The sequence below is a fragment of the Halichoerus grypus genome, chromosome 12 (genome assembly GCF_964656455.1).
Source record: "Halichoerus grypus chromosome 12, mHalGry1.hap1.1, whole genome shotgun sequence".
Taxonomy (NCBI): Eukaryota; Metazoa; Chordata; class Mammalia; order Carnivora; family Phocidae; genus Halichoerus; species Halichoerus grypus.
In genome coordinates, this window is record NC_135723.1 from 59,257,676 (window position 1) to 59,272,810 (window position 15,135).

Here is a 15,135-nt window from a genome sequence, read left to right on the forward strand (position 1 = left end):
GATTTTATATCCTGCCACTTTACTGAATTCCTGTATGAGTTCTAGCAGTTTTGGGGTGGAGTCTTTGGGATTTTCCACATAAAATATCATATCATCTGCAAAGAGTGAGAGTTTGACTTCTTCTTTGCCAATTTGGATGCCTTTGATTTCTTTTTGTTGTCTGATTGCTGTGGCTAGGACTTCCAATACTATGTTGAATAGCAGTGGTGATAGTGGACATCCCTGCCGCGTTCCTGACCTTAGGGGGAAAGCTCTCAGTTTTTCCCCATTGAGAATGATATTCGCTGTAGGTTTTTCATAGATGGCTTTTATGATATTGAGGTACGTACCCTCTATCCCTATACTCTGAAGAGTTTTGATCAAGAAAGGATGCTGTACTTTGTCAAATGCTTTTTCTGCATCTATTGAGAGGATCATATGATTCTTGTTCTTTGTTTTGTTAATGTATTGTATCACGTTGATTGATTTGCGGATGTTGAACCAACCTTGCAGCCCAGGGATAAATCCGACTTGGTCGTGGTGAATAATCCTTTTAATGTACTGTTGGATCCTATTGGCTAGTATTTTGGTGAGAATTTTTGCATCCATGTTCATCAGGGATATTGGTCTGTAATTCTCCTTTTTGATGGGGTCTTTGTCTGGTTTTGGGATCAAGGTAATGCTGGCCTCATAAAATGAGTTTGGAAGTTTTCCTTCCATTTCTATTTTTTGGAACAGTTTCAGAAGGATAGGTATTAATTCTTCTTGAAATGTTTGGTAGAATTCCCCTGGGAAGCCATCTGGCCCTGGGCTTTTGTGTTTTGGGAGATTTTTGATGATTGCTTCAATTTCCTTAGTGGTTATAGGTCTGTTCAGGTTTTCTATTTCTTCCTGGTTCAGTTTTGGTAGTTGATACATCTCTAGGAATGCATCCATTACTTCCAGGTTATCTAGTTTGCTGGCATAGAGTTGCTCATAATATGTTCTTATAATTGTTTGTATTTCTTTGGTGTTGGTTGTGATTTCTCCTCTTTCATTCATGATTTTGTTGATTTGGGTCATTTCTCTTTTCTTTTTGATAAGTCTGGCCAGGGGCTTATCAATCTTGTTAATTCTTTCAAAGAACCAGCTCCTAGTTTCGTTGATCTGTTCTACTGTTCTTTTGGTTTCTATTTCATTGATTTCTGCTCTGATCTTTATTATTTCTCTTCTCCTGCTGGGTTTAGGCTTTATTTGCTGTTCTTTCTCCAGCTCCTTTAGGTGTAGGGTTAGGTTGTGTACTTGAGACCTTTCTTGTTTCTTGAGAAAGGCTTGTATTGCTATATACTTTCCTCTTAGGACTGCCTTTGCTGTATCCCAAAGATTTTGAATAGTTGTGTTTTCATTTTCATTGGTTTCCATGAATTTTTTTAATTCTTCTTTAATTTCCTGGTTGACCCATTCATTCTTCAGTAGGATGCTCTTTAGCCTCCATGTATTTGAGTTCTTTCCGACTTTCCTCTTGGCATTGAGTTCTAGTTTCAAAGCATTGTGGTCTGAAAATATGCAGGGGATGATCCCAATCTTCTGGTACCGGTTGAAACCTGATTTATGACCTAGGATGTGATCTATTCTGGAGAATGTTCCATGGGCACTAGAGAAGAATGTGTATTCCGTTGCTTTGGGATGGAATGTTCTGAATATGTCTGTGAGGTCCATTTGGTCCAGTGTGTCATTTAAAGTCTTTATTTCCTTGTTGATCTTTTGCTTAGACGATCTGTCCATTTCAGTGAGGGGGGTGTTAAAGTCCCCCACTATTATTGTATTGTTGTCAATGTGTTTCTTTGCTTTTGTTATTAATTGCCTTATATAATTGGCTGCTCCCATGTTAGGGGCATAGATATTTACAATTGTTAGATCTTCTTGTTGGATAGACCCTTTAAGTATGATATAGTGTCCTTCCTCATCTCTTATTACAGTCTTTGGTTTAAAATCTAATTTGTCTGATATAAGGATTGCCACCCCAGCTTTCTTTTGGTGTCCATTAGCATGGTAAATGGTTTTCCACCCCCTCACTTTAAATCTGGGGGTGTCTTTGGGTCTAAAATGAGTCTCTTGCAGACAGCATATCGATGGGTCTTGTTTTTTAATCCAATCTGATAGCCTGTGTCTTTTGATTGGGGCATTTAGCCCATTTACATTCAGGGTAACTATTGAAAGATAGGAATTTAGTGCCATTGTATTGCCTGTAAAGTGACTCTTACTGTCTATTGTTTGTGTTCCTTTCTGGTCTATGTTGCTTTTAGGCTCTCTCTTTGCTTAGAGGACCCCTTTCAATATTTGTTGTAGGGCTGGTTTTGTGTTTGCAAATTCCTTTAGTTTTTGTTTGTCCTGGAAGCTTTTTATCTCTCCTTCAATTTTCAATGACAGCCTAGCTGGATATAGTATTCTTGGCTGCGTATTTTTCTCATTTAGTGCTCTGAATATGTCCTGCCAGTCCTTTCTGGCCTGCCAGGTCTCTGTGGATAAGTCTGTTGCCAGTCTAATGTTTCTACCATTGTAGGTTACATATCTCTTCTCCCGAGCTGCTTTCAGGATTTTCTCTTTGTCTCTGAGACTCGTAAATTTTACTATTAGATGTCGGGGTGTTGACCTATTTTTATTGATTTTGAGAGGGGTTCTCTGTGCTTCCTGGATTTTGATGCCTGTTTCCTTCCCCAAATTAGGGAAGTTCTTTGCTATAATTTGCTCCAGTATACCTTCTGCCCCTCTCTCTCTTTCTTCTTCTTCTGGGATCCCAATTATTCTAATGTTGTTTCGTCTTATGGTATCGTTTATCTCTCGAATTCTGCCCTCGTGATCCAGTAGTTGTTTATCTCTCTTTTTCTCCCCTTCTTTATTTTCCATCATTTGGTCTTCTATCTCACTGATTCTTTTTTCTGCCTCATTTATCCTAGCAGTTAGCGCCCCCATATTTGATTGCACCTCATTAATAGCCTTTTTGATTTCTACTTGGTTAGATTTTAGTTCTTTTACTTCTCCAGAAAGGGTTTCTCTAATAACTTCCATGCTTTTTTCAAGCCCAGCTAGTATCTTTAAAGTGATGATTCTGAACTCTAGATCTGACATTGTACTAATGTCCGTATTGAGTAGGTCCCTGGCAGTCGGTACTACCTCTTGTTCTTTTTGTTGAGGTGATTTTTTCCGTCTTGTCATTTTGTGCAGAGGAGAATAGATTAATGAGAGAACAGAATGCTAGCAGGGTAACAACGTCCCCAGAAAATATACTCTAAACAAATCAGAAAAGACCTGAAGCAGTGGGAAAAGAAAGGGAAAGAGAAAAAAGAAAAAGAAAGAAAAAAAGAAAAAGAAAGAAAAAAAGAAAAAAGAAAAAGATAAAGATAAAAACAAATAAAAGCAGAACAAAACAAAACAAAACAAAAACAGAATGTGATCAAATATGATCAGGCTGGTTTATAGATCAGTGCCACACACTAGATTTTGGGTGTATTTTGGTCTGTTAAAAGAAAGTCCCTCCCAAAATTTTAAAGAAAGAAAAACTTATATATGTACAAAAATAAGGGTTGATATGATGAAGGGATGGAATATGACTGTAAAGATGGAAATTATAAAAAATTTTAAAAAAGGATTTGATAAGTTGTTTGAAAAAAGAAAGAAGAGGATTAAAAAAAAAAAAAAGAAAGAAAAAAGGGAGAGAATGTGATCAGGCAGGGGAGTAGAAAAAAACCATACACTAGAGATTTAGAGTATATTTTGATCTGTTAGAAGAAACTATCTCAAGATTTTAAAGAGAGAACAACTTATATATATATATATGCCAAAAATACGGGTAACTACTATGAAGGGATAGAATATGACTTTAAAAATGAAAAATAAAAATTTTTTTTTTAAAAAAAGGGATTGATAAGATGTTGGTTGAAAAAGGGAAAAAGAAAAATTCAGAAAGAAAAAAAGACAGTTAAAAAAATTAATTAACTTTGAAAGACTAAAGAATCATGGTAAAAAAGCCATGAATTCTATGTGCAGTGTTCCCCTAGCGCTGGAGTTCTGCCGTTCTCATTGATCGGAAAACTTGGTCTTGGCTGGCTGTTTTCGCTGATCTTCTGGGGGAGGGGCCTGTTGCCGTGGTTCCCAAATGTCTTTGCCGGAGGCAAAATTGCCCCGCCCTTGCCGGTCCGGGCTAAGTAATCTGCTCGGGTTTGCTCTCCAGAGCTTTTGTTCCCTGCAAGCTTTCCGTACAGCTTTGGAGGCGGAGAGTGAAAATGGCGGCCTCCCAGTCTCCGCCCCGGAGGAGCCGAGAACTCGGGGTCCCGCTCCTCAGTGCACCCCCAGAGAAAAGCAGTCAGTCACTCCCGTCTCCCCGGTCTCTGGCCGCGCTCCGTGCTCACCCGGCCTGTGACCGTGCCTTTCTATCTGGCACCCGACCCCGGGTGGAGTCTCCAAACCCAGCAGATCCCCGCGGTGCGCTCCCGCACCTCTCCTCCCGGGGGAAGAAGGTGAGTCTCCCCGGATCTGCCGCTTGTTGGGTCCCTGCTGGAGGAGCAGTGGCCCGACTGTGCCGCGGATCACGGTTTATAGCAACCCCGAGCTGAGAGCCCGCGCCTGGGCTCCGTCTCTGCAGCCGGCTTCCCTGTTCCGATACCTGGGAGCTCTGCCACACTCAGGCACCCCCGGTCTTTCTGTGACCCCGAGGGTCCTGAGACCACACTGTCCCCCGAGGGTTCCACCCCCCACTTCGCCACCAGAGTGACGTCCCTCAGCGGAGCAGACTTCTAAAAGTTCCGACTTTGTGCTCCGCCGCTCTATCACTTGCCAGAAGCGGCCGACGGAGGCCCCTCCCCCGCCGTCTATCCTCCCGAATATCGCCTCGGATTCACTTCTCCGCACGTCCTACCTTCCAGAAAGTGGTTGCTTTTCTGTTCAGAGAGTTGTTGCTATTCTTTTCTTCGATCTCCTGTTGAGTTTGTAGGTGTTCAGAATGGTTTGATCCCTATCCAGCTGAATTCCTGAGAGGAGACGAAATCCAGGTCTCCTACTCCTCCGCCATCTTGCTCCAACATTCCGATTTAGCATAATTCTTAACGGGCCTCGAATTTTTGAGAGGGTAAATGAGTATTACTGGTTTCAACTTAAAATTACCAGCTGCATTGGCCCTTAGCAAGAGTCAGCTTGTCCTTTGAAGCCAGGCTTTGACTTTTCCCTCTAGCTGTGAAGTCCTAGGTGGCTTCTTCCAACAGAAGACTGTTTCATCTACATGGAAAATCTGTTAGTGTAGCCACCTTCATTAATTATCATAGCTAGATCTTCTGGATAATTTGATGCAGCAGCTTCTGTGTTAGTATTTGCAGCTTCACTTTACACTTCTTTCTTATGGAGGTGCTTTCTATAAATCTCATGAGCCAACCTTTGCTAGCTTCAAACTTCTGTAGCTTCCCCACTTCTCTCAGTCTTAATAGGATTGAAGATAAGATAGGGCCTTGTCCTGGATTAGGCTTTGGTTTGAGAGAGTGTTGTGGCTGGTTTGATTTTTCTATTCAGACCACTAAAACTTTCTCCATATCAGCATTAGGGCTGTTTTGCTTCTTATCATTCATGTGTTCACTGGAGTAGCACTTTTCTTTTCTTTTTTTTTTTTCTTTTTTTTTTTTTTTTTATTTATCTGAGAGAGAGAATGGGAGACAGAGAGTATGAGAGGGGGAGGATCAGAGGGAGAAGCAGACTCCCCGCTGAGCAGGGAGTCCAATGCGGGACTCGATCCCGGGACTCCAGGATCATGACCTGAGCCGAAGGCAGTTGCTGAACCAGCTGAGCCACCCAGGCGCCCAGCACTTTTATTTTCTTCAAGAACCTTTCTTTTGGGGCGCCTGGGTGGCTCAGTCATTAAGCGTCTGCCTTCAGCTCAGGTCATGATCCCAGGGTCCTGGGCTCGAGCCCCACATCGGACTCCCCGCTTGGCGGGGAGCCTGCTTCTCCCTCTACCTGCTGCTTCCCCTGCTTGTGTTCCTTCTCTTGCTGTGTCTCTCTCTGTCAAATTAATTAATTTAAAAAAAAGGCTTAAGAACTTAAAGAACCTTTCCTTTGCTGCCTTAATATGGTTTGGTGCAGGAGACCTAGCTTTCAGCCTGTCTTGGCTTTTGACATGCCTTCCTCACTAAGCTTAATCATTTCTAGCTTTGATTTTAAGAGTGAGAGCTGTCTTTTCCTTTGAGAAGACTTTGGGGCCACTGTAGATTTAATAAACGGTCTAATTCCCTTTTTTTAAAAATTAAGAAAAAAAATTATTTGACAGAGCACAAGCAGGGGGAGTGGCAGAGGGAGAGGGAGAAGCAGGCTCTCCACTGAGCAGGGAGCCTGATGCGGGGCTCGATCCCAGGACCCTGGGATCATGACCTGAGCTGAAGGCAGATGCCTAACCAACTGAGCCACCCAGGTGCCCCTAAATGGCCTAATTTCAATATTGTTGAGTCTCAGGGAATAAGGAGGCCCGAGAAGAGAAAGATGGGGTAATGGCCAGTCAGTGGAGCAGTCAAAACATGTATATTAAGTTCATCATCTTATATGGGTGTGGTCTGTGATACTCCAGAACAATTATAATAGTAACCTCGAAGATCACTGGTTGTAGATCACCATAACAAATACGATAATAATGAAAAAGTTTGAAATATTCAGAGAATTACCAAAATGTGATACAGAGCCATGAGGTAAGCAAATGCTGTTGGGAAAATTGCGCTGATAGACTTGTTTGATTCGGGATTATCCCAAACCTTCACTTTGTAAAACAGTTATCTGTGAAGCACAATAAAATGAGTTTTGTGTGTACCTGTTTTAAACATCTTTAATATTCAGTATTTAACACAGTATAATCCATCTAGAAAATATAGACTGAAATCTGTAATATATACATTTTATAAGTGGAAAATGTTTTAGATATATGTGGGACATAGGTTTTCTATTTGTATATATAAATATTTTGGTAATAAAGGACTTTTTATAAAACTTACCAATTGGCTGCAGGTAAGACTTGGCATGAGAGATTAGTGAAGTTAACACATTTAAGGTAGAGAGGAAAATCTGGTTATACTGAAATTTGAGACATAAAATAGTAAGTTTTAGAAACTTAACGTTTAATGAAGGGGCACCTGGGTGGCTCAGGCTATTAAGTGTACGCCTCTTGATCTCGGCTTAGGTCTGGGTCATGAGTTCGAGCCCTGCTTTAAAAAAAAAAAAAAAAAAAAGGAAAACCCTTATGTTTAGTGAAATCAAATTTTAACGGAAGCGTAAGTATATTTGATCACGTGCATGCTAAGATTTTTCTTGAGAAATTGGGTATCAGATTGCATTTTTAATACATAATAGAAACTCTACTGTTCAATTTATATAGATTTTTATAACATTAGGTTATAGCTTAATAAAAATCATAAAAATTTGACATGCTTGTTAAAATACTCAATGATTTGTAAACATAGTAACACATGTTTTAACTTTAGGATGCAATAAAAAACAATATGCTATAAGACATCACTCTAATATTAAAATACAATCTCTGTATTTTTGTTATTTTCCTTTAGGTTGGATGGAGTACTGCTCGTGATTATTACACATTTTTATGGTCTCCTATGCCTGAACATTACGTAGAAGGATCAACAGTTAATTGTGTATTAGCATTTCAAGGTAAGAACTGAGAACTGCAGAACTTGATGAAATTTGATGTTTTCTTGCCATTAAAAATGTTGTTCTCCATTGTAATGGTCTACTTAGGCATGTCCAACATATCAAAGTTGAAAAATTACTATCTTTGTTTAGCAAAAGTCATAGAATGTAAATATGTAGTGTAGGATACATATTTTATGTAGACATTTAAAAGGGTGGTTTTTTTTTTTTTTTTTTTTTTTTTTGCTTTTCATTGAAGAGTGAGTTTCTTTCCAGATCTTTACTTTGGATGATTTTTTTTCAGATGAGAAACTATTACTGATATTAGAATAATATAGCAAATTAGAGTGAGAAAAATAATTCTATATGAAAACCACAACGATAGTTAACAGGGTTTATAGAGCAGTTGCTTATAAAATGTATGTAAGGGAATAATATGAAATTTATTATTATCTTAGCTTGGCATTATATACAGAATTAAATACTCTTAATTTAGAAGTCTGTCACAGACTTTGCTTCAGAGTGATCTTTGTATTATAATTGCACTGATTTTTGGATTATATTAAAGCAAATTGTTAGCCTTATTTATGCTATGGATTCTTTTTGGTCTGTTGAAGCTAATGAATGCTGTCTTAGTATGATATTGTAATGCACATAAAATGCAGAGAACTAGGGGTACCTGGGTGGCTTGGTCGGTTAAGCGTCTGCCTTCGGCTCAGGTCATGGTCTCAGGCTCCCTGCTCAGTGGGGAATCTGCTTCTCCCTCTACCCCTCCCCCTGCTTGTGCTCTAGACTCGCTCTGTCATGGGAGTGTGCTCTCTCTCTCTCAAATAAAGAAATCTTTAAATTAAAAAAAAATCAGAGAACTGCAAAGGAAGCAGTAATACTCTATTGAATGGGTCTAACAGTTTGTTCATTTGTCTGTTAAAGGACACCTTAGCTGCTTCCAAGTTTTGTCAATTGTGAATAAAGCTGCTACAAACATACATTGACAGGTTTTTATATGGATATAAATTTTTCACTCATTTGGGTAAATACCAGTGAGTACAATTGCTGGATCATGTGGTATGTTTAGTTTTATAAGAGACCACTAAACTGTTTTCCAAAGTGATAATACCATTTGGCATTCCCATCAGCATTGAATGAAAGTTCTTGTTCTTCTGCGTCTTTGCCACTATTTGGTGTTGGCATCGTTTGGATTTTAGTGGTTTGTTTTTCAAAAAAACTTTATTCTGAGGTTTGTGTATGTTTGGTGTGAAAATCATTTGGCAATGTGACCATGTGGAACTAGCATATAAAAAAATTTTGTTATGTACTATGTCAAGAAACATTCAGAGGATAAAATTTGTACTGTAATACAGGCCAAGATTTAGGTCCTCATAATGTTTTATGGATTAAGAAATGATGTAAATTATGTATCTGGTTTATCTTTTAACTCATAGCTTCTTTTTAGATAATCAAATTCAAATGTGTATATTGGAACTGATTTTGTTTTTAAGATTTTTTAAGATTTTATTTGAGAGAGTGCATGCACAAGCATTGGGTAGGGCAGAGAGACTCCCTGCTGAGCAGGGAGGCTGACTCAGAATCCCAGGACCCTGAGATCATGGCATGAGCCAAAGTAGGACACTTAACTGACTTAGCCACCTAGGCGCCCCAAGATATTTTTTCTTAAAAATTGTGGGTTTATTTCCAGGCATTTTTAATGTGATTAATTTTCTTAAACTAATTTACTCAGTTTGTTACAGTGACTAATGACTTTACTAGTGATCTACCAAGAAGTTTAAAAGTTTGGAAAAAAAAAAAAAGCATTTGATTTATTTATACTTTAAGAACATTTTCAATGGGAGCTAAGCATAAAGGCAGTAAGTTTTCCAAGTTTTTGAAAATTCATCACGTTAATTTTTACTTTGAAATTCAGAAATAAAAGCTTCTGCCTGCCTAGAACTCATTTGTTATATAAAGAGGTCAGGATAGAGTCATGAAAATCTTACTCATGGAGTATTAGAGCTAGAAGAGATTTTAAGCATAATCCAAAATCACTTTGCTTATTTTGTGAATGAGTCATGAGAATCCTGAAATGCAAAACTCAGAACAACTAACAAAAATTCGTAAATACAATTCTTTTCCTATATGGACCCTTGTCGTAATTTGATTGCTTTACTATTTTATTTTCAATGTTATTAATCCGATTAGAGATTTTTCTAGATGGCTTTAAATTGCAACTCTGAATAACTAGGTCTTGTATCTCAAATGGATTTGAACTATTTATTAGTGGGTTATTTTTGTGAGATTTATCAGACCTTGAATATCTAGTTTATAGAAATTCGAATGTCATGATACTGGAGCTGATTAGAGTATATATATTTTTTCTATTTAAACTTTTAAAGTAATTCTAGTGGCCATTTAAGTTACTCAGCCATGGCTTAATAAATTTATTTGTACATATTAGGATGGTGGGGTTTTTAAAAACTTTTAAAAATATATTGCCAAATCTACTCCTAAGTTACTTTTTTTTTCCTTAAGAGAGCATGAGGGGTGGGGGGGAGGTTGGGGGGAGAGGAGAGAGGGAGAGAGAATCCCAAGCAGGCTCCACACCCATTGTGGAGCCCAGTGAGGGGCTTAATCTCTCACGACCCTGAGAATATGACCTGAGCTGAAATGAAGAGTTGGACCCTTAACTGACTGAGCCACCCAGCCATCCCCGTATTACTCTTTTTTAAACTTTGTATTTTAAAATAATTTTGTGGATGTAAAGTTGCAAAAACAGTACACAGAATTTCTGTATACACATTACCCAGCTTCCCTTAATGTTAGCATTTTACATAATACCTTTATTTAAAAAACTGGAATTTAACATTTTACACATTTTAACATTTAACACTTGTACGAGTGACTATAGTAACCTTATTCAGATTTTACTGTTTCTAATAGTGTTCTTTTTTCTGTTCCTGGATCCAATCCAGAATCCCACTTTGCATTTAATTGTGTTATCTTCTTATCTCCTCCAGTTTGTGACAGTTCCTCATTCTGTCCTTGTCTTTCATGACTTTTACCTTTTTGAAGAGTAGTAGTATTATTTTTAAAGATTGTATCTGTTTGGGTGCCTGGGTGGCTCAGTTGGTTAAGTGACTGCCTTTGGCTCAGGTCATGCTCCTAGAGTCCAGGATGGAGTCCCGCATTGGACTCCCTGCTCAGCAGGGAGTCTCCTTCTCCCTCTGACCCTCCCCTCTCTCATGCTCTCTCTCTATCTCGTTCTCTTTCTGAAATAAATAAAATCTTTAAAAAAAAAAAAAGATTGTATCTGTTTGACAGAGTGTGAGCGAGGGCACAAGCAGGGGGAGTGACAGGTAGAGACAGAGAGGGAGAAGCAGGATGTGGGTCTCAATCCCAGGACCCTGAGACTAGGGTGGGAGCCCAAGGCAGACACCCAACCGACTGAGCCACCCACACGCCCCTTTTGAATAGTATTATTATTTAGTGTGTTTTGGGCGCGGGGAGAGTAGCATGTTCCTCTTTTTGTGCTGGTGTTTTTTCATGATTAGATTGAGGTTATACATTTTTAGGAAGAATGCCATACAAGTGCTGTTGTACTCTTTATAGTGCATTGTATCAGGGAGTACTTGATGTTCATATCTCATTGCTAGTGATCTTAATCTTGATCATTTGGTGTCTGTTGGGTTTTTCTACTGTAAAGTTAGAATTTTTCCTTTTGTAAATAATCTTACAGGGGAGTTAGAGAGTAAAATACCTTGTTTTTCCTCCAACTTTCACCCACTAATTTTAGTATCTCTCAGTAGATCTTTCTTACAACAGTTTTTACTGTGTTTGCCTGATGATTTTCTGTTTTCATTGATTGCACATTTATTATTTGGGGTTATTAGGAGTTGTCGTCTCCTTCCCAATGGACTCATGGATACTTACTTTCTGCTATGGAATAAAGTCTGGTAGTACCGTTTTTTTGTTGCTCCAATTATTCCAGCTTTGTTTGGCCATTGCGAGCTCCATCAGGCGGGCTCCTGTATTTTTTGACATTCCCTCCACCCTCCTGCCACTTTGAATTCTTTTTTTGAGGACTTCTTTCTTTCAAGCACCACAAGATGTTCCAGGCTTATCTTGTATTTTCTCCTCCCTCCTGTTTCTAACGAAGAAGGTTAGCTATTTTTAACAAATGAAATCAAGTGAAGTAGATATCATAATGCTGAAAATTTCAAGTTATGAAAAACAGGTGTATTGATAAGAGGTTTTTGGATAGATAGGAATATTCAAGATAAAGTGAATGTAGTGATCTTTATTTTTTTAATTTTAATTTTTAAAAGATTTTATTTGAGAGAAAGAGTGAAAGAGGATGCATGAGCAGGGGGAGGGGCAGAGGGAGAAGCAGCCTCCCTACTGAGCAGGGAGCCCAATTTGGGGCTCGATCCCAGGACTTCGGGATCATGATCTGAGGTGAAGGCAGACGCTTAACCCACAGAGCCACCCAGGCATCCCTGTATTGATCTTTATATATTCATTTCACCACCACTGGATGCTTCCTTTTTACAAGTCATTATGGGGGATGCTAGAATTTTTATACATATTATTTATCTGCCCTCAGTATTTCTGAGTTCTTGATAGAGCATATAAAGCATGTATATTATCAGTGGTAATTGATAGTATAGGTGGAGTTTTTTTAATGTAAAAAATACTGTGGGAGCTTTGGAGAGAAGGAAAGTTTAATTTTGAGCAAGGATAATTAGCAAAATTTAAAAGAGTGTGAGAGATGAAGAAAGAAGGAACAAATATCAAACACATATTTGTCAGATAGTGGGCTAAATGGTATAAGTACATTATAGATAATTGGGAGCTGTGAGATAGATGTCTTCATAGCTCTTTTACAGATAAGAAACTGGGGCTCAGGGAGGTTGAGTTACTAATGGCTAGTAGTAGAGCTGGAATTCCAGAATAAAGCTGTGTGGTTCCAGTGCTTATTTTTATTCTGCTGCACCGGTGGACTTCTTCCTCCTTTCTTTTACACAGTTCACATACCACATATTCCTTTTGTTAATATCTTTGTTTCATGTAATGAATGTCAAATTTGAGGGAAGATTTCTTTAAATGACATTCCTACCTGCAGTCCTCCTCGATTTTGTGCTGGGTCTTACCTTGCTCCTCCTCCAGTCTTTTTCTCATTGAAAAGCATGTGTGTTGGGGCACCTAGGCAGCACAGTCGGTTGGGTGTCCAACTCTTGGTTTTGGTTCGGGTTGGTCTCAGGGTCATGGGATTGAGCCCTGTATTGGGTTCTGCACTCAGCGTGGAGTCTGCTTGAGATTCTCTCTCCCTCTCCCCGTCTCGCTCATGGGCTCACTCCCTCTCTCTTTCTCTCAAATAAATCTTTAAAAAAAAAAAAAAAGGAAAGAAAAACATATATGTGACTCTCCCCGATAAGTTGGTTTTGCCCTAGTGAAGATAAACGGAAAGGATATTCAGGGAGGATAAATTTAGAGCTAAGAGAAATTAGAGCATGTTTACAGAAGAAGGGAGAGTCTAGTTTTTTTTGTTGTTTTTGTTTTTTTTTAAAGATTTATTTATTTGACAGAGAGAGACACAGTGAGAGAGGGAACACAAGCAGGGGGAGTGGGAGAGGGAGAAGCAGGCTTCCCGCTGAGCAGAGAGCCCGATGCGGGACTCGATCCCAGGACCCCGGGATCATGACCTGAGCTGAAGGCAGACGCTTAACGACTGAGCCACCCAGGCACCCCAGAGAGAGTCTAGTTTTGATAAGAGGAAAGCCTCTGTGTGCCTAGAACAGGTCGGGAATGAGTGGAGATGGCAAGTAATGTTAAATTGTGGGGGGGGGACCATTAACTTCATAATAGGAAGTTTAATAATTTTTTTTAACTTCCTTTTAGGATATTACCTTCCAAATGATGATGGAGAATTTTATCAGTTCTGTTATGTTACCCATAAGGGTGAAATTCGTGGAGCAAGTACACCTTTCCAGTTTCGAGCTTCTTCTCCAGTTGAAGAGTTACTTACTATGGAAGATGAAGGAAATTCTGACATGTTGGTGGTGACCACAAAAGCTGGCCTTCTTGAGGTTGGTACCAACAATGAGCTAATGATTTATAGATAATTTAAGAACAAAGCTCATGTTGGCATTTAAAAAATTCAGAAGAATAACCTGAGAATCAAATGGTTTTTAACTAAAATGGTAAACTGAGAGTGTTGTTTTTGAAATGTTTTAAATTTCTTCCTGTCACAGGTTATTGATTGCACTGTGCAGGGACTGCCCCTAGGGCCTATCAGTATTTTGTGCATAGTAGATGTGCAGTAAATAACTATTGGGTTAGATTTAAAGCTTTCCTAATGTTACCTTACACTAACTTTTCTTCTTTAGTGGTTGCCTAATCCATTGATTATAAAATAGTACAGATTTGGGTTGTGAAGGTGGTGTATAAAGTAATAAACCTAACTGTAATTGGATGTGAACTTCATTTCACTGTACCACAAGCATGCTCTATTCCAAGTGTGGCAGTGAATCAGGGAAGATTCCAGTCTGAGTTTAGGTTGAGCATTTAGAATGATTTCCTTGTTCATTTTATCAAATGAGTATTGTGGGTTAATCATAATTTAAAGAGAAAACGTGAAAAGCTTCTTATATTTTTTTAATTGACTATTTGGGAGGCATTGCATTGGCTCCAATAGAAATTTACTGTATAGATAGTCTAATAATGCCTTATGTCTTAAATTTTAGTAATTATTGAAGGACAGACTAGAACAACATTCTTATTTCAAGATTTCAGTATCTTTAAACCTAAAAAACTAGAATGTTACATTTGAATTTCTGTGAGAAACATCTTATTTAATTGGTTCATTCTGTATTTTTGGTTAATTTACATTTGTATTTAATCTGGCAGGTCATTGCTTTTTCTTTATAGTCAGATGGATGTTTTTTATATGTAAATATTAATTTATGCCTTTGATTTTATTTTATTTATCTTCAAAAACAGACAAGAGAAAAAAGATAAAGGTCATAGATATAATACTTTTATTAGATAGTCAAACTAAGAAGGTTAGAAGGAACCAATCATTTTTTATTGTGAATTCTTCTGTATCTTCCCTTCCCCTTCCAGAAATTCCTTTCTTATCTTAAATAAAGAAATGTAACTTTTATAGGGTGACTAAAACATTTTGTGGTGACAACTGCCTGATGATCAAGGTTTTTAGCCTGGTATTTGAATGCTAGTCAAAGATGGTGGAACAAGCCTAGCTCTTAAAAAGAATGCAGTTAGCATTTATATTGCAGTTTTTTGAATACTTGTTAGACCACCCTGATTTCAGGGCCTCCAAAAACAACAGGCATTTAGGCATCTATATCTTTTCTTCTATTCCTTTTCTAAGTTAATTGGGACATGACACATTTCATTTCTTCCTATTCATAAGAGGTACTTTATAAAGAAAATTTAAGTTGCTGTCTCTTATGTGCTAATTGCTAAGATAAAATATTTTTATTCTGACCAATT

At 38.3% G+C, this 15,135-nt stretch overlaps 1 protein-coding gene across 5 annotated transcripts in view; it reads left to right on the forward strand.

Annotated features, from left to right (window-relative positions):
* TAX1BP1 (Tax1 binding protein 1) overlaps positions 1-15,135 on the forward strand; it is a 92,248-nt gene that overhangs the window by 14,913 nt on the left and 62,200 nt on the right. For all 5 annotated transcript variants that reach the window (XM_078059398.1, XM_078059400.1, XM_078059399.1 and 2 more), the window contains exons 3-4: positions 7,548-7,650; positions 13,522-13,709. In XM_078059398.1, coding sequence (XP_077915524.1) covers positions 7,548-7,650; positions 13,522-13,709 — 291 coding nt within the window. The remainder of the gene's footprint in view (positions 1-7,547; positions 7,651-13,521; positions 13,710-15,135) is intronic.